Here is a 20,589-nt window from a genome sequence, read left to right on the forward strand (position 1 = left end):
AGTCACTTAACAGTCTGCCATCCATGTGCATGATGTACTTGTTTATGTATTGATCTTCTGAGGCACTTGGGCTCTTCATCATTGATGAAACCTAAAGCCAGTTACACACCGGGGCAACGGCAAAGAACTAGCAGCAACGAAGGCAGACTGTTGCATCGCCTCACATCTCCTGTGTCAGGGCCAAAACGTTGCTCTTGAACACATTATGTGTCCCCACATGCTGTGGGGACAGGCTGACTATCTAGACTCCCTCCGTAGACTGACTCTGGGCGGGATCTCTGTGATGTCATCGGAACACAAATCAGCCAATGGGCAGACTCAACTGCAAAAGTGGGTTTAAATCTGGGAGAGCCGATAGGTTAACTGTGCCTGGCGGAGCCACGTGTAATGTAAGGGGCAAGCCGACTTATTATAAGTCCAGTGTGCAATAACTGCAATTGTCACATAATGTAAATCACTTACTCTACCTATTTTGCTTACTTTATACGTACTCTACTTTATTTTTGCTTTATTTTTTGCTTACTATCGCATTTTACTACTGTTTATTTCATGCTATGTTGTGTTCTGAGTGCGAGCTACTGTAACCTGTCCCAATTTCCCCCCGGCGATCATTAAAGTCTTTCTGATTCTGATTCTGATTCTGAACCCCCTCAAATGTCGAGATTTCGCCCAGACTCTTTCAGCAACACTACTCAAAAGCCATAATCTACATTGGTTTAAAGCTGGGGGGGAAACAAGCATTTTAGGGTTTAGTTCGCCTTTAAGTGGAAACCGCACTAAATGGGTGATATCAAACAGTGACAGGCTCAGGAAGCTTTCCTGAAGGCCATCATGCCATTGTGAATAATATTTATTAGGGGTGTCACGATATTTCGTCGCACGATATTTCGCGATATCGAAACGTCACGATATCGTAAGAAAAAAATGATATCGTAAAAAAAAGAAAAAAAAATGTTTTTGCTCCTGAATAATAATAGAACAAATTTAGCAGAATCAACACGCATGAGTGAGGGGGTAGACTACTACTGGCATGGCAAAACAGCTCAAGGGGTACATAAGATTACATAAGTTTAGGGACCATTGAGCATGAGTTATTTAAGAAATAGATTGTATACCGGTACTTTATTTTTCTTTAACCATGCAACAAACATTTAGTTTGTGACAGTGTGACACATTCTATTGCAAGAGAAGCATTATCTTCCATGTTGTTTTCTAGTTATTATAATAACAATTTCCAAAAACAGCATTTGTTTTGTATTTTGTGTATTTCAAATGAAAGACTATTTTCCCAGGGCTCCCTTGAAAAGAGGTTTCGATTTCAACGGGACTCACATGGTTAAATAAATGATAAATAAATACATAAAAATTATTTACTTTTGTTAAAAAAAATATCGTATCGTATCGTTATCGTGAACCCAATATCGTGTATCGTATCGTATCGTGAAATTAGTGTATCGTGACACCCCTAATATTTATGTATTGGAATTAATGTATCAGATGAGATGGAGTTGGAAAATGATAAGAATGTTTTGTGCATGCCCTCGCTTCTCCTGCACCAGCTGACCAGCCAATGAGAGTGATTTCTCTCACCGAATCGGCCGAAAAAGCCACCAACGAGGCTGACTAGTGCCAACGGTGCGCGACACACCGCAAAGACAATAGGGGGCGACAGACGCTCACTTGACAGCCCAATCATTGCCGATGCCCGATTATCGGTGTTTCAGTTTCTCAAACATCAAACACCATCCTTCAGCAACCTAGCTGAGGTAGATCAGAGCCCTGGTCTCCATGTACATCACAGCATCATGAATCCTTCTCTACAGCCTGGTTTTGACTGAAGGCCCTACAGAAAATTGCCGGCAAACCCTCTTGCATCCAACTTTGATGCCTCTGCCTGCAGCACTCGGCCACCAAGACCTACACACTTGCTCCTCTCACCGCTCATGGACCACCTGTCTTGATATCTGTCTCCCATGCATGGCTACCCATCTTGATATCTCAGACAGCAGCACAAAGTGGGGTCACTGCAATCGTGTCTGGGACTTTGAGCTGCCTTCCCAGGTGAACCTCAAGCTGCCACTGAAGGTCCCACTCCTGTTCTGAGAGGAGCCTGGCTGACACTTTTGGCTGTGGCTTCTCCCCGATTTATAATGAAAGCTGGGATGTATGTCAGCCACAGCCTTCAGTATGTAAAATATTAAGAGGAGATAAAAAAGTAGCACACATGTCCCGAGGAATCTGCAAAGTTTAGAGTGGGAATCGAGGTTATAGCTCAAAGTATGAAGATATAGTTAGATTGTATACTTTCAGTGGAAGAGTAGAAATATGAGGAGGAATAGAAGTGTCTCACTTCACAAGTACACTAATAATAGCTGCGAGGAGGGGTTTGGGTGCAGTATGGGAATCTTCAAAGAGTAAGTTTGACACTCACAGCAGGCTTCCTAGATATAAGGATATCCATCAAAGCCATTGAGACAGTTATGACCTATATGCATCCATTTTCATATGAAGATTTGTTTGAATTTGGAGTGCCATGATCCCTGTCACCCATCTTTACTCCTTTAGCATTTTCTGTCAATTGTTAGAGGCCCAGCTGGGTAGATAGAATGACAAAATGACATGGTGGTTCATTGTGTGAAGCCATCTCGAGTTATAAGTCACATCATGTACCAATCACAGACAGATTTAATATGTTGGCCAGGCCCTAGAGAACATAGGTAAATTTGGGGGGGGGGTCAGTATATATTTTTAGCATAATGTGGTGTCCTCAATTGGTCCATCATTAGTCTAGATCAGTGGTTCTGAACCTTTTTGAGCCGTGACCCCCCAAAAACTTTAGGATGGGGTTCTCGAACCCCCCCCCAACCCCCTCTCCCGCCGCAACCCAACCCAATGACAGTGTGCACGCATTCACACACTGATTTCACTCATTAACTGAAACCATTTTTATAGTTTATATAGCTTTATATAGCTAGTTATATAGCTAGTTATATAGATAGTTATATAGATAGTTATAGATATTTATAGATAGTTATAGTTTATATAGCTTTATAACCATTGGTATGGGAGATTTAATGATCATCTGAGATTTTTTTGTCTTTTGACAATCATCCCGCGACCCCCCAAAATAATCTCGCCTGGGGGTTCCCGACCCCCAAGGTGAGAACCACTGGTCTAGATAGTAGTGATCAACATCCAGTATGAACAAAGTTTCAGGATGATTGGACAAATTGTCATTGGCCAGGTTTACGCTGTCGCTGATGCATCTCAGTTTAGCTACAGTATGTATCACCAGGTGGCAGGTTATCACTCGGAAAGACTAGAATGCCACATACAGTAGTGCAGATGTATCGTTGTCTCGCCTGCAGTTTGGACTGAACAAAACCAGACACGGTTTGTTTATTGTGGGTATATTTCAAACCCCCAGCAATAACTCACATCAATAACTCACCCAGACTGCTAGCTCTGTAGTCGCATATGTCCAGTATGGCAGGTTGTAGATCTTAGTTTAAAGACAGACTGCTACTGTAGCTCTGTAGTCTACTGTATGTCCAGTATGGCAGGCTGTAGATCTTGAGTTCAAAGACAGACTGCTAGCTCTGTAGTCTACTGTATGTCCAGTATGGCAGGCTGTAGATCTGAGTTTAAAGACAGAGTGCTACTGTAGCTCTGTAGTCTACTGTATGTCCAGTATGGCAGGCTGTAGATCTGAGTTTAAAGACAGGTTGCTACTGTAGCTCTATAGTCTACTATATGTCCAGTTTGGCAGGCTGTATATCTTGAGTTCAAAGACAGATTGCTACTGTAGCTCTGTAGTCTACTGTATGTCCAGTATGACAGGCTGTAGATCTGAGTTTAAAGACAGATTGCTACTGTAGCTCTATAGTCTACTATATGTCCAGTATGGCAGGCTGTATATCTTGAGTTCAAAGACAGATTGCTACTGTAGCTCTGTAGTCTACTGTATGTCCAGTATGGCAGGCTGTAGATCTGAGTTTAAAGACAGATTGCTACTGTAGCTCTATTCTACTGTATGTCCAGTATGGCAGGCTGTAGATCTGAGTTTAAAGACAGATTGCTACTGTAGCTCTATAGTCTACTGTATGTCCAGTATGGCAGGCTGTATATATTGAGTTTAATTGAGTGATAAATGCAGGAGCTGAGAACTCCAGTATTATAGGCCGGTCTTTTAATGTAGCTCTAATGATATTAGTGCATATAACCTGCCTTTTATGAACAATATCCCTAAACTTACTTTTCAAGTGAAATATCAACTTTTTGCTCAATATGTTTTTCTGGGATTTGGAGTCACTTCTTCTTTGGAAGGATTTACATAGACATATGAGCATGACAATTATGTAAAATACACAATATCAGATGAGTCAAAAAGTCTTTGACTTTTGATATTTAAAATGTATGAGAAAGCCAATACTAAGTACAAACGAATAGTCACCACCTCTTATTAATAGCCTACCATAGGCAACGTGCCCATGACTCAGTGTGTTATAATGGTGTGACTAATTTCACTCAGCCTGATAATCATCTCATATTCCTGAACTATGAGGGATCTGAATATCACTATTTCCTACAACAGATTATTTTATTATCCATATATATATTGAATATTGGTTTGTATACAATGTTGGTGAATTAATAGTCTCTTGATAGTCTCTTCTTAAGAAAAACAAACAGGATTTCTTTCTTTCTTGAGTCACCGCATTTGTGAATTAATGAAATCCTATGATTTCCTATGAGATGACACAAAGGTCATCCATAAGGGGCCGTCCAACTGAGAAGTGATTGCCTAGCAACACATGCTATCAACACTGCTAAAAGACTGGCAGGATCGGCTCTTGGTGCAGGGCCATTCAAAAAGGGCAAAGATTTAATATGTTTGTCTTTTTATTATTTTTTAGACATGATGGCCCATTATCCAGAGGGCACAGTCCATTCCCTGATAAATTCTGGAGATCATTTTAATATAGGCCTAGTTATTGTTTCAATAATGCAAGTCCTATGTGTCTGATGCATTGACTGGGACGATGATGACTGGTTTTACACTGCCACCTGCTGTCTGTTTGCAGGATAGTCAGCTATTTGTCAAACAAATAAAAGACTGAAATTGATTACAGAGGGCGGCTTCTGATGTCAGCAATAATAATACCTCTAGCCTGCATGACTTCTTGCATGAGGAAAAATCTATTATAAAAGAAAAAGCTCCTTCTCCTTTCCCTCTCTTTGAATTTAATATTGCTTTTTGCATCATCAGTCATTTATTTTATTGCATCTTGTTCATGTTTGTATTAGGAAGAAATAAGCGTGTTTGGTGACATAGATCGAAAAGCAAAAATATGATTGATGTAGCCTACCATCATTTCCGCTCTCTGAGCGGTCCCTCTTCCGCCCTGATGCCCTTGTAGCTGAGTGGGCTGAATGGGTGTTAAGCCCTCAACTGTGTCTTATAGACCAGATGTTCTCAAATGTTTTTCAGCCAAGGACCCCTTACAAGATAGAAAATATACTGTACCGGGGACTCCCTCATTCTGATTTGTGATTTTGGGCTAAGCTTAATTGTTTCCATGGTAACATGCTTGACTTTTAAATGTATAGGTTTATTAGATTAGAATGTAATCCATGAACCATTTTAGATTTAAAGCATAACATATTTTCATTGAACTATGAAGCTTTTGTAACAACAACAAAAAGTTTTTATTTTTATTTTTCTGAAAACTTTTTTTAGTAATTTCACCAAGTAAATGTGTTGTGTTGAGAGCATGTTTGAAAGAGATTAAAAGCAGCACAGAGTAGGCTATCAGGGCTGAGAACTGAAACGGCTATTCAGTAAAAACAAGTTTGGTGATTCATTCATGTGCTGATGTACGGTTGTTTGAGAGTGAAAGCGCACTCAGTACTGCACATAATAGCGTTTCATTGCGACTTTTCACGGGCTGTTCTCACTATTACCATTGTACAATACATGCTGATCACTTGGCTGATCACTTCTGAGTATAAAAGCATCTGCCCCAGCGCAAGGTCCGCACGTGACTCGCGGAGCTCCACCTCACGGAGCCTTGCTCGAGTATAATGAGCCCTTTATGCTTCGTCACATTTCTTTCATGTCACGTACCTGGAGAATGTTATGTCCCGGACACCGTCACATTTTAAGGCGCACTGTGATCGGCTAGAGAGATAGTTCCGTCAATGTAGCGATGTCTGACAGCCATCCTGCCCGGGCCAGCAGCTGCCTTTCCCGGGGAAGTGGGCAGAGTGGAGCGATTCTCTGAAAAGAGGAGTAAGCCGTTGTCTGTCAAACCCGATGCGGGGAGATAAAGACAGGGCCCATGGTTATTTTTTGCATTTAGAACTTGGGCAAGATGTTTTTACAGTCTCCCACCTGTAAGCCAACTCGTCTCCGTCAGAGATGAGCCCTATGAGGGTGGTGTCATCAGCGAACTTCAGGAGCTTGACGGACTGGTGACTGGAGGTGCAGCTGTTTCTGTACAGGGAGAAGAAGTCGACCTGGCATATGGTCTAAGAGGTTCAGGTTCAGGTCTAAGCCACTTGCTTTGTAATCATCAGATATCTTGTTCATGGCTTGGTACACCTCATGTGACAGTCAGTCACCAATCTCACACAAGAGTGTCCGCTGTGTACAGATCAGGATCACACACAATACAATAGTGCTGTCGCCACAGTGGCGTATAGGCCCTAGTACACGGTAGTTACAAAGTACACACACACAACACAACACACGATTTGGATATAGATATATATATTTACCAGCATGTGTTGTATTTTACAAGAAGGCTATTGTATGGGGAAAATAGAGAGGTCATAGACTAGAGTAAACTTTCAGAACCATGGATAGCGCTCTGGCAGTAACAGACAGTCAAAGTATTAATGTGAAAACATCAGCACCTGAGAGAGCAGAGGACCTTTCTAAAGCATATCATTTTGTTATAGATTGCTACTGACTATTTTACTAAATAAAACCATGATAGAAGCTTTGCCTTTCATAGTCAGGTTTTAACTTGACAACATAAACATTCTAAATTGAACCCCAGCTCACTTCCTGTTGCAGTGTTTGCTAGTAGGCTACAATAGGAGGTGAAAACGGTTTCACAGAATGGTCACTCCTCCACCTTAATGTTTTTTTTCCTCTTTTCTGTCTGCAACAGGAAGTGAGCTGGGGTTCAATTTAGAATGTTTTTGTTGTCAAGTTAAAACCGCCTATATAACAAATGTCACCTATTTGGATCTTATGCTCTCTCCTCGGGCGGGCCCCTCTACCCCAGGGTCCCCAGTGCAAGCGCACTGCCTGCACTGTCTAAAGCAAGGAGACAACAACACCTGGAAGTCCTTTATTGGCTACACAGGCACAGTGCACTGTCTTGACATTATGCAATGTCTCCTCCTGTTTAATCCAAACCGAGCAGCAGAAATCTCCACTGCCTGCTTTGCTCATGGATTTTCTGTGGCGAGTAGCTTGTAGCTTTTGCGGGAAGCTACAAGCTACTTGGGTCTATAAATAGCTTAGCGTTAGCTACTGAAAAAGCTACTTGGTTCAAAAGTAGTGAAGCAAGCTACCACCAAGCTACTGATAAATGTAGTTAAGCTATGTAGCTTCGCTACTTGTAGCAAGCTACTGGCCAACACTGCAAATAACAGTATGTGTGTTACTTACTGTTATACGTTTTCCAGTTTTGGTAGGCTTTTAGGAATACATTTGTCTGCCACTACAGTCGACCACTACCAAGCATAACCTGTCTGAGATGCTGGAATGCTAAGAACAGGTGCGCGCGCTGGGCCATAGTTTGGGGGAGGAGTTTAGTTTAGCCGCACCCTCCGTCTGTGGTCTGTAGACAGCGTTGAGGGTACAAACCCATCATTGAGCTTGTAGCTATGGAAACTCGTCGATGGCAACATCCACCAGTCTGCTTTACCCATCCCATACCTCAGAGGTGCTGAGTCTGATATAGCCTAGCGTATGTGTGCAAGTATAACCGATAAAAGAGAGGCTACAAGATGGCGATTGCGCGACTCATTGCTTGTTTTGTTCTTTATTCCAGCATACGTAAGTATTTTCCTTTTCATAAAGCTACTATCAAAACGTTTGTGGAGAAACTAGGTGCGGCTACCGTTAAAGCAATGCTCGGTTCTGGAAATGGTCGACTGCCAATGCTAATACTAATAGATGTGCTAGCTTGACATAAACAGATTGACAATATTATCGATAGGTTGCTGCATCGCAGTCTATTCTCGAGTGGCTTTTATCTGCCAACGCCAATACGAAAATGATGCGACTCAAAACTGAAATGCATAAACAGCAGCTGCAGCCTGCAAGTGTGTAACGTAATGCTGTATACGTAGCTTTAATAATGGGTTTGAATGTGGAAGTTAACGTTATCAGTATTGTAATTTAACCTCAAACACTAACATCAGGCTGTCAAGCATGCTGTTACGAAATCGTGCTTGCACTAAATATTTCTGCCAGAAAAGCACAGCGTGCATAATGTTCATTGTTTGACTGTCCTTGTTACTGCCCACCAGCTGGGCCAGGCTAGCTGTGTTTAGAGGGGCGTTTGTGATTGATGTTGCATGATGCAGTAACTATAACGTTACCACATTCCCCTGGTGTGAACTCACTCACTCTTAAATTGAAATGAAGCCGGATTTGGATCAGCAAGTAGCCTATTGGACTTATGTGGTCACAGGTTCGCATTTCAGGCCAAAGTGAGGTCAAAGCTGAGTGTGAAATTTTGTGCCAGGCAAGTGACCTTTGATTAGCAGTAAATGTGAAGTGGAAGACATGCAGACTGTGAGCAAAGGTGTCAGATGAATTGACTTTGTCAGCAAACGACAGAACCTGGGAGGCAAAGCTTCCTTTATCAAGTTCCTCTCGTCCTGTTTTGCTTCCGAAATGGACTGACTTATAGCTACTATTTCTAACATAGCCCTTATGTAGTTCACTACCTAGCATTTGTGAAATGATCACTATTGTGAGGCACACTACTGTGAGGCGTACAGGTCCTGAAATTCTACTCTTAAGCCTTTAGCTTTAAAATAAAGTCTGGGCTCCTGGTGGTGACTGATTTCTACAGTTTCCAAAATGTCAAGTGTTGCTGCCCGCATGGACTCTCTTCTGAAACTATAAGGCCAACATACAGCTTTAGGTGCCTCTTTCTCACATTCCCCCTCCAGTGCTTATGAAAATCAATGTCTCATTTTAACGTAGGCGTCCTGGCATGCTTTAACGTAGGCGTACTGGCATGCTTACTGTAGTTGTTGTTAGACAGTCACTCTCGTATGTTGGCTGCGTATCCCATTATGGTCACTGGTCCACACTGCTCGCAGGCAGCTAACTCTGGCTTGGGCATTTATGCGATGACTGCCCTGGAATGTCTGGGAAAAAAGGCTTTTTTTTAGATGCACTGGATCAACAACTTTGGATTGGGGATGGGGACGGGCAGTTGTTTTCATATTTAGTGGGTAAGAGGATTGCAGAATTGGCTATTTAAGAGAGCATTTCTCTCAGAACAGGCCATCCTACTTTATATCTATGCATTACAACAGCAGAGGGATTAAATAGGAGCTTCTGTATGCTTTCCAGCAAGCAGTGAGATTATTTTCATAACATAACAGCCTCTTTAGCCTACATTGTACCCTGGGGGGGGGGGGGGGGCATTGTGTGTATGCATGCTTTTATTCTAAGCTTATATTAGCAATTAGCTCGCCATTGTCTATTTAATTGACCATGGTGATTCTTTCCCACGGCCTACATTTCCCCCTGCTTTATTGTATAAGTGGAGATGATGAGATGTAGGCTAGATGAGGCTTTTACAAAACCCAGGGCAACACTAGGCCAAGTTATGTAGTAGAGTAGGTTCACGACACAAAGAATAGAAGTGCAGCAGAGTAAGTATTGTGCACACAATACTACAGATTCTGTAAACAAATATTCTTACTCACAGGAACCCCCGTGACCCTACTTCACTACCCTGCCCTGCTGCCCCAGCCAGTACGCATGCATCCTATCATAATCACAGTACAGTATCTGTTATTATGGCCCAAGTAGACTTCAACAAAATGTAATTTAATTAAACATTTCCTGTACAATTTGAATAAAACAGTCTACTCTCCCAGTTGATGTCATCATTCATGTAAAAGAATGCCAGCTATTTGTTTTGTAGTGTGTTTAATCAAAGCTGTGCAGTTTTGCACACAGGGTTTGTGTTTTCCCCCCTGAAAACGATGGCCTTGCCCTTCATGGAAACTCCCAGTTTGAGGAAAGAATCTGTCTTTGCGGTGGATTTAGCCCAAATCTAACCTTGGTCTCTACGCTCTCGTGGTGTAGCTTTCACAGAGACAGACTAAAAAGCCCTATACGTATCCCGAGCGAGCGTTTGTTCGGCGAGCTCTCCTTGCGCCTCTCAGGCTGTCCAGTCACTGCCAGGGTAAAAATAGCTCTTGATGTACGGGGTGGGAAAGTCAGCATCGGAGAGGGAAGCTGAGACCTGGGAGTCAGATCTCATCAGCATCCACAGCTGTGCTAATATGACTGTAGATGCTTTGGCGGGACCCATGTTCCCCTCTGGCTCACCACTCATACAGTGCATCTCTCGGTCACTTGTGTGATATAACAAGGCAACTCTGAAAAAACAGCTCAAGTAGGCGTATAGTGCACAACGCCATGAGCTGACGGGAGACTAGTCTTATGACAGTTCATTCACAGGCGCCACGCATTGCCAAGCAAGCCTGCCATCACGAAGCATTTTAAATGAAGTGCAGAGCGTGTTCAAGGCCTGTTCAGATCAACGCTGCACATTATTGTCTAATTTCACCCCTCATTTAAAAGCCTTCATATCGCCCCCACAGGGAGAGGGGATGCGTTAATTACGCAGCATGGGTGTTAGCTAATAGCATACACTTGCAAGTGTTTTGTGGCAAGTGGGGAGCAGACACAGTAGGTTGAATATAGAGCAGAAGGTGGAAACATGCATATTTATTCTCAAACGAAAAACCAAGTTTTAACCCCCCATAGAAGGGAAAGAGCTCTATAACAAATTGGCTTATCGGCTGGTTGGTTTCAAATTGCTAATGTCCCCTACTAGCCAAGGAAATGGTACAATGGGTGAAAAACATGTTTGGATATGTCGCAATTCTTGCTTCACTTCATTGAGAGTAAGACAGAGGGTAGTGAGACAGAGGGAGAAGAGGGAGACAGGGAATTTGCAAATGTCACCATGGCCTCCGTCAATATGCTGGGGAGGAGGCGGGACGAGGGCTTAACACACTGAGAGAAGAGCCAAATGTTATGACGCCTGATGATAACAGTCTCAAAACACATGAAGTTTTGTGTTGACCATCTTTCTATCCTGTCCTGCCCTGTTCTCTCTTTCTTCCGAGTCAACTTTAATAAAGCAACTATACCAGCTGAGAAATCTAACCAAGTCTGGGACTATCTTTTTTCCGTTGAACATTCTGAACTTCATAATTTTAGTAAAAGCTACTTGCCTCTTATGCAAAGTGACTTTATGTTTTTGAAGAAGTAGCTACTAGCTAGTCCTTTGCAGGGGAGCCCCGAGTGTATTGGCCCATTCCTTTAAAACTGGGAAATGGGAATGTGACGGTTCAAAGGTCACGAGCTCCGACGGTGATGTCACCAGTGCTCGTATTTTCTCTCCCAAACTCTGAGGAGCCTCAGCAGCCTCAACCTCAAAAATCCAAGATGGCTAAAATCATACTAAATACTGTTTATTAGCACTTCGTCTCATTAAATCGGCTGTACACACAGCACTGTCTAACTTCTATCTGTGTGGACATGTTGCTGCAGTGTTTGTATGCGCAAAATACTGCAAAATGCATTAGTATATCGACTGTTATTGCTAACAATGGCTAGCCTGGCTAGAGCTAACCCTGCCTGGTTTCCCGACTGTTTAAATGGTACGTCGACAACTCGGCTGTGATGTCACTCAATCGTGAAATCCTTCGCTCCCAGTTTTAAAGGAACGAGCCATATTTTCAGCCTGAAGCCACCTGCAGTGGGTAACTTTCCCTGGTCGAGAGATTTGCAGCCTATTTTAAATACAAAATACACAACAATATTTACCTATTTCCCACTTCAAATTGTCTTTCTGCTGACCCTGTTTTGACCAAAACTATTTGTGAATGATGCATCTTACCATTAAGATCTGACATTTACAAAATGACACTGATTGCTCTAAGGAGTTTGCTGAAGCAATGAGCCGAGTATATCACATGCTTTCTTTGTGGCAGAGGGAAACCATACGGTTGATTAAACGTGTTTTGATTTTAAACACATTTCGTATTGTTTTGTGGTTCCTTGATTTGTTTTGTTTTGGGTTGTTAATATATTCTTTGTTTTCTGTAAGTTCATTAAAGTGTCCCACTTTAGCAGACAGACTCCTGCACTAAACCTGATTAGTGTCTAATGTTTCAGGGTGTATGTGTGGCTTTTAAACAAAAATCACTCACATAGCTGCCTACTACAGTATGTTGAGAAATTGCACACTGCTTCCCAAAAACCATTGTTGTTGGATCAATATTTTAATTTCACCTCGACCCAAACGGTTGGCTAAATTTGCTGCACTCATTTGTGGAGTTGACACATTAGAGAAAATAAGTGATCAGGTTCACAGGTTGGCATTTTGTATGGGAGCTGTGTAATTGAATGTTGTGGGTTTCACACCACACTGACTAGTTCCAGCTTTTCAACATACTTGTTGAGTTTGTCTTTGATAGCTCAGACATTGTCCACTCCCTTTGGCTCTGGATGGAAGTGTTTTCTATTATGCTTATGGTGATAATTTACATTAACCAGAAGGATTTCACTGTGCTGTTTGATTGATTGATTGATTGATTGATTGATTGATTGATTGATTGATTGAATTTATGTGACAAAAATACAATACACCAACAAGCATACGGTATAAAATAATTCATCAGGATATCACAATAAAGTCGTTAAACTTATTTCCATTGTGGTCCTGAGGTCTCGGTTGCTACATACAGTATGAACACTTAGCTCTCCAGTCTCCACCAACCCAAAGTCTATTGCAGAACAGGTGCATACAGACAGTACATTCTATTAATGTAGTAACTAGTAATTAGGGACAACCTCTGCTGTAAAACAGGTTTTTGTATTGAAGAAGTTTTTTACACAATTTTCTTTTGAAAGACATGCATATGGTTGTGCAGGACAAAAAAATGAAAAGGTAGATACTGAGAAAGGCTAAACAATATAATCCCACACACTTGCAGAGATTATAGTATTATGTGTAAAGTGACTGTGCATGATTACATTGCTACATTGCCTTTTTGGATTTTGTCCTATGCACCTGTCACTGAAGACCTTTAGGTGCATGTGCAAAAATTATTTATATTTATTTACAACAACCTATTTGGTTGATTGATTATTTTTTAGCACAATAGGTGTATTAGGGTTATATTGCTTTCTCACAATCTTGAATAGCCACTGCCAATGGTTAAGTTGAAATATATCAATTTGTGCTGAACAGTTCAACTAAATGCTGATAAATTGCTACTACAATTTTTTAAAGCAAATTCAGCATATTAGCGAGTAGTATTTTACCCTCTGTTTGAACTGGCAGGTCTTTCTCTCTTCCCTCCTCTCCACCTGCTTCTCTCTTTGAAACACATAATGTACGCATAACTCATAATGTATCATTGAATTTAAAAAAAACATTATCATATAATGAACATATGATGAACCTGTTTCCCGTGCCAAGGTGTAAAATAGGGGGAATCTGCAACGAGTGAATGACAGGCTGAGGGAACAGGATCAGGCCTAAAATCTGCCAAATGAAATGTGCTGTATTTCACAGACTCGGTAATACGCATCCTGCATTTACCACCAGCCACCACATAGATACATTCATTCATTGATTGTTCCATAAACGTTTGCAGAATGTTTTTAAGTAAGATTCAGACAGGGGGGGGGGGGTGTATGCCTAATTTAGAATACTGTATGAGAAGATGAAACAATTTAAAACTTTTCAAACGAGTAAGCAGCAATAAGTCATGTATTACTTTTTGGAGTACTGGCAACTTAACATTCAGCACTAGCCCTCTCTAACCGTCACGGCCAGCACTGCTACAAAATTGAATGAGAAATCATGATCCACTTAGCTACTTAAAAGGAACCAATTCAAATGGTGGAGTGAGGATATTTCAATTTAGGAGGACGTTTAAGCCAAGGGGCTGTGCTGTGTGGGGCTACGCTCATTAAAAAAAAATCTCCATTTATACATTTGGCTCATGCTTATGTTTTTGGATAGAAGTGGAGAGTAATTCATAAGCTTTGTTTACCCTAAATCTGATCCTAAGGCTGTCATACTCTCTGAGGTTCTATATTTGTCACTCAAAGCCATTGTTTATTAGCCAACATGTCAGTGTCTGCTAATGTGTGTGTGTGTGTGTGTGTGTGTGTGTGTGTGTGTGTGTGTGTGTGTGTGTGTGTGTGTGTGTGTGTGTGTGTGTGTGTGTGTGTGTGTGTGTGTGTGTGTGTGTGTGTGTGTGTGTGTGTCAGTGTTGCTCAGCATTGTGCATCTTGTTTCCTTTCTCTGCAGGCCACATTCCATCATCGCTTGGGGTAATCCTCCGAACCACGGACAAGCTTGTGTGGGCAAATGAGTTTGAATGTAAGTCAGATCCGTGTGGGCAAATGAGTTTGCTGTAAGTTGCTAGAAAATAAATCACTAACCCATTTAGTCAAAGTAGCTTTTCTTTCCCTGATTTGGTGACAGTATATATTCTGTTCCATTCACAGCCATCGAATTGACCTGTTTGATAGAGTCAATCTCAACCAACAACCCAAGGATTGAATGGAAAAAGATTAAAAACGGTGTCCCCAGCTATGTGTACTTCCAAAACAGGATTGCAGGTAAATAGGCTACTGCTTGCTTGGAAAGTCCTTTTTCTTTGAGAAAATACATCAAACAGCACAACCACAGTATTTCAAAAGAAGTGTCTCTGTCTCATCAAATAGTGCCTTCAAAGAACTTGGCATTGATTTCTGCCTTTCAACTGTGGCTGTGTGTATGAATGAGCGATTGTAAAGGGTTTTGTCTCTCTCACAAGGCGACTTGGAGCACAGAGCGCAGCTCAGAGAGCCGGCAAACATTGTGATCTTCAACGCCAGTCGGTCAGACACTGCTGAGTACCGCTGTGAGGTGGCCGCCATCGACGACCAAAGGGACTTTGATGAGATACTCATTAGCCTTGCAGTAAGAGGTACGACGAGCTGGTACTTTGTTAGGATAGCACATCACCAACTTGTCCATGGCTTATATTTACATCCAGTTACATTTTAAGAGGTTATGCAATTATTTTGGCCTGATAGTGGTATATACGGTAACACATGTGATTAGATTAGATTCGCTTTATTGCCTCCCTTCGGGGAAATTTGTCTTGGGCATTCGAGAGAACATACAGTAGGTGGCGTCGTAGCACACATATACACACGTCATTCTACAGTACATGTAGAATCAAACTACAATTAACATTCAATAACAGATATCCATATACACCAAAAACATACACACTAAGAATATTACTGAATACACAAATGTACAAATGACCTGTACAAAATATTGCACCTCCCCCCAAGAAAGCTGTAATGATAAGTTAGATATTGCACAGATGCCCTACAAAAATATTGCACATTTCTCCCACTAAGACCGTGATGTTATTGCACAGATGCCCTACCAGATGATATTGCTGGTAGGGCATCTATGCAGTAACATCATGGATATTGCCTTGTTTTTCTCAATCCTGCAGCAGAGATTTGTCTGTGTTTGACAGCTCATGTCTGGGTAACGTATGTGTCTCTGTGCAGTGAAGCCGGTGGTGCCGCGGTGCAGCGTGCCGGTGGCGGTCACGGTGGGGACCACCTCTGAGCTGCGCTGTCTGGAGAACGAGGGCTTCCCAGCTCCTCAGTACCGCTGGTTCCACAACAACGAGGAGCTTCCTCAGGAGCCCAAGAGCAGCCCCAAGTTTGTCAACTCTTCCTACACCATCAACCCCGACACTGGCAGCCTGGTAAGAAACAGAGCTATTCTCATTTGTTTTGATGCACATGTGTTGTTGTTGTTGTTGTTGTTGTTGTTGTTGTTGTTGTTGTTGTTGTTGTTGTTGTTGTTGTTGTTGTTGTTGTTGTTGTTGTTTGGGCTTTTTTGGGGGGGGGGGGGGGGTCTTTTGCACTGACTGTTATTAGTTTGCTGCAGAAACTGATGTGTGTGGTGTCAAGAATGAGGGATGGGAAAGTGGCTATGTTTACATGAACATACATACCACTATAGAGCTCAACGGTCACGTGACACTGTGACGTCGCCTTGGGTTCCGGATGAGAATTTCACCATTAATTTTTCTCCATCACTTTTCGAAAAATCCTTAGCTAAACAGTTTTAAGTCAGGAACCAAGCCAACCGGCTAGCTAGAGAATCGTGACCATAAAACATTTGATTCAGAGTTGAAAAAACATTGATAAATGGAAACAAAATGCTGGGTACAAGAGTGTGTACATATTATATCGTGAGATTGAAGAAACTACTCATCCCATAATCCATTCCGGCATTTCTGGACAATCAGATAAGGGATGATTGAGTTATGTTTCAGCCAATGGGAGAGCACTCTGAGCGGCAGTGGGCGGGACCAATGGGCATGAATGGCGCCATTACTGTTATTAGCTCCATGGCTAAAGTTAAAGTAGATGTAGTTCAAACTTGATGTAGTTCCGTGCATTAATGTGAACGAACCGGGTAACAGATTTCAAAATGGGTGCCGGCGTTGAAAGCAGCGTGACTCATAATACTTTTGATTATATACTTTCAGTCACTCAGTGGCGGTTTTAGCCCTTTACTCAGTAGCTGTAGCCTACGTCCGTAGTAGCTTAGCCAGAGAGAGAAGAACCAGAGAGAGAAATTAGTGTAGGCTGCCAATCACAGACGTCCATACAGCAAGCTCCACCAATCAAAGATGTCAATATTACATTTCTAGAATTGTGGGTAGTACTTATCCATGAAATTTAATAAAAAATCTTTAAAAATAAACAAGGATGATGATATCATACAGATTTATGGCTTCTACAGGAACATACCATCGTTTCACAACTAGCTCGCCCGTGGTAAGTCTACCTTGGGTGGTTACGACATTACGACTAATAATCAAGATCTCATTGCAGAATATGAATGGGGAAATACTCTTCCGGAACCGAGGTGTCACGTGATTTTTGAGCTCTGTTATTACCATTAGGGATCACATTACTTTCCGCGCTATTAGAAGAAATCTCAGTCAAATAGGGAGGGAATAGCTGCCAACAGCTGCACTTTTCCATTCTGTTTGTTGCTGAACTGTTCTGTTAGTGGATGGGACTCCTCAGGTGGAAACGAATATTCTGTTAATTGGTACGCAGTGGACTATGGCCAAAGGCCGGGTCATGCTTCCCATGGAAATGTTCCCAGGGAGGAAGCCAAGCCAAAAACAGGACTACTTTGCATTCAAAGCCAGTGTGACAGACATTAACGTTTCATTGTGGAAACACACAGTAACTTGGAAACAGTGACAAAGTTACAATGTTACATTTTAATAGCAAAAGTGATGAAGACAACCTTTCAAGTCCACATCAAAAAGTCTGCTTACACCTATTAAGATGTTACATGGCTTACAGCACAGTTAAAGACAATCAGTGATACAAGACCAGTGGGAAATGTCAAAGGAACGTATCCATAAGTCTGTAATATCATAAGAAACCCAAGGACACCTTTGCGTTGGGTAGAAAATGCAGCTGTGTGATGTTACCTTGACAGATTTCTGAAAATATCTCCACAGAAATTCCGCAGGGTGAGGAAGGAGGATGCCGGAGAGTACTACTGCCAGGCGAAGAACGATGCGGGACATGCACAGTGTCCTGCACAGATGATGGAAGTCTGTGAGTGACATTACATTCTTTGGCATTTTTGCAACTGTCTTGAAACATTGAGGCAGGATGTGAGATTTGTCTCACGGAGCTACACCTCACGTTAGCCGGCTGTGCACATGGAGAGAGAAAGAGAGAGGAGGGGGGTAAAAAAACAATGAAGCATTGACTGCTGATTTGCACGTAGATTACCATGGCAACCATCCAAAGCGTCGATCTTTTGGGGGTCAGCCCTAATATTTATATACCGTATTTATATAAAGTGCAATCAGTACTGTACTTGTGGGAAATTGGATATGTTGCCAAAATATCTCTCAGTTCCATTATCACAAAGTCCTTGTGTGTTGTGTTAACTCTTGTCTTATCAGTCTGTTTTCATATTAAACATGTCAAGTTGTTGTTAAGAAACCTCTGCTTAGGCATTCTAGTTCAAATATATTACTGTGGCTCTAAATGACAGACATTTGTATTTGTTAGATGTTGTCATTTCAAATTCATTCCACTGAGTTCTCTAACCTTGTTAAGATGTCACTGAAGCATCTCGCCTCTCAACGTCCTGTTTCAATCATTCCAGATGACATTGACATTCTTGGGATTTTCCTGAAGTCGTGCGCTGCCCTGGTCGTATCCGTCTGTGTGACTGCCTGGATTTGTCTCGCCTATAAACATGGATGCTTTACCAGCAAAGATCACACTGAAAACAAGTGAGTGTGTCATGAACTGTCGAGCTTTGAAGTAATATGTTTGTCTGTCATTTATTAGTTGTGTGCTATGTGATATTTTGTCTTTCCATCTTTGTGAATAATTTTTTGTATATTTAAATTTCAGCTACAAACTGCCAGCACAGGATGATGGTGTTGTGTATGGTGATGCAGATGAGGTAAACAAGTTTTTTGTAGTAAAAGTGGGAGTATTGGTATTACTGATAGTATTAGGAGTAGTATAATACCTTTCCTGTCTAATTTTTGCAGGGACATTTCCGCCACAAATCATCATTCATCATTTGATAGCTGACAGAGGATGAGAAGGAACCGAAGACAGAAGAAGAAGCTTGGATTCAATTGCAACAACGATGCTCCATGATCAAACCTGAGGTGTAACACGGCACATTATTCTCTGATGCACATCAAAGTCAAATCAACAAACTTGCCAAAGTAATTTTAATTGCATTGTTTTTGTGCCATTATTTCATGATTTTTTTTAAATAATGAATGATCATTTTATGTTACTTTGTTACTGTTCTTTTTCACTTTTGTTTTAGGTTTTACTTTCTCCTTTTCTTACTTTAAAAAAAAAGTCAACAATACCATTTCAAAGCTGTGACATTTGATCTTTGGCCCATATTCTCATTGTAAAAGATGCTGGAAGTTACATTCCTTCACGGTTTTTGGACAAATCCTCTTTTCTAACTCCCAAACTTTCTACTCTATACACTGAAATTGTTTTACAAAAATGTTTTTCATTATCTTTGATCATAAGATAAACATGTTCTTTGTTCATGAGGGAAAGGTTGAACCTTGTTTTGTATATACTGTAGTTACACAGGCAATAAGTAGCATACTGTAAAAGGCTGATGAGCTCAGACTCTTAAGGCACAAATTTAGCAGCCTTTGTTATATTTACAGGCGATAATAAGTATGTCTGAGTACTAAATAACTCCCGTGAATTTGAATACCGTATATCCCATTATGCTGCAATTCAATATGTACTATAAAGTGGGTTAAAGTATGATTTTTAGAGTGCTGTTTCTGTGTATAAGTGACCTTCTGTGCTTTACTAATTCTTTTTTGGATATTGGACATATTGTCCAGTTTTGAGTGACACAGTATTCAATGTATATAAATATATTTAATTTTTTTATCTTTTAATTTTCATACATTACCACACCATACCTTATTGTAAATACGGCAATAAAACTGTTTGTTGGAGATAAATCTACAGTATTTACTATCCAGTGTGTATCTACAGTGTTGACCTTGTCAGTCTCTGATCAATAACGGTATATCGTTTCCAACATTAGTATCAGTGTTCAAAGTTTTCATTAGAATGGTTTGTGTAATAACTCAGGAACTGTTGTAAAATGTCCACTGTTCTTTGATATTACTGCAATATGTTCATGTTATTTTGTAACTATTAAATACATTTTAACTGTGAATGATTTTGGGACTTCCACATTTCATTTTGCAACAATGTATTGTGGGACTTAATTTGTGAAATGTCACTTGTTGAGAGAAAGAGGATCATGCAGTGGGAAGTGAAAATAGAAAGGAAGAAAATTAATCTGTGAAAGCTTTTGTAGAGCTATAGTGCTGGGAAAACAACACTGGAAGTGTAATTAAGCAAACTGCTAATTAAAATGCATTACCCTTCAAATCAACAGAATGTAGTTTGCCAAACTAACACTAGTCTTTAAACTGAGTCGCGGGTGTGTGTGAGCCCTAGCTCCCTAGATCAGTGGTTCTCAAATGGGGGTCCGCGGACCCCCAGGGGTCCGTGGCACTTTGCCAGGGGGTCCGCGAAAAGTTTTCAGGTAAAAAAAAAACAATTTTTTTTTTTTTTTAACTTTATTAAAAAAAAATGATACATGTTACTTATTCCTTCTCAAACTACTTCCTACATGGTGCTAGTCTATC

At 41.1% G+C, this 20,589-nt stretch overlaps 1 protein-coding gene across 1 annotated transcript; it reads left to right on the top strand.

The window, feature by feature from the left end:
* Positions 1-7,954: 7,954 nt before the first annotated feature.
* jam3a (junctional adhesion molecule 3a) lies at positions 7,955-19,031 on the top strand. The gene is made up of 9 exons (XM_083637981.1): positions 7,955-8,074; positions 14,610-14,681; positions 14,810-14,923; positions 15,121-15,273; positions 15,878-16,080; positions 17,869-17,968; positions 18,531-18,660; positions 18,785-18,836; positions 18,928-19,031. The coding sequence occupies exons 1-9, from the start codon at positions 8,026-8,028 to the stop codon at positions 18,961-18,963; spliced, it is 909 nt and encodes a 302-aa protein (XP_083494107.1). The 5' UTR covers positions 7,955-8,025; the 3' UTR covers positions 18,964-19,031.
* Positions 19,032-20,589: the final 1,558 nt, after the last annotated feature.

This window comes from Poromitra crassiceps (assembly GCF_964638095.1).
Source record: "Poromitra crassiceps genome assembly, chromosome: 5".
Taxonomy (NCBI): Eukaryota; Metazoa; Chordata; class Actinopteri; order Beryciformes; family Melamphaidae; genus Poromitra; species Poromitra crassiceps.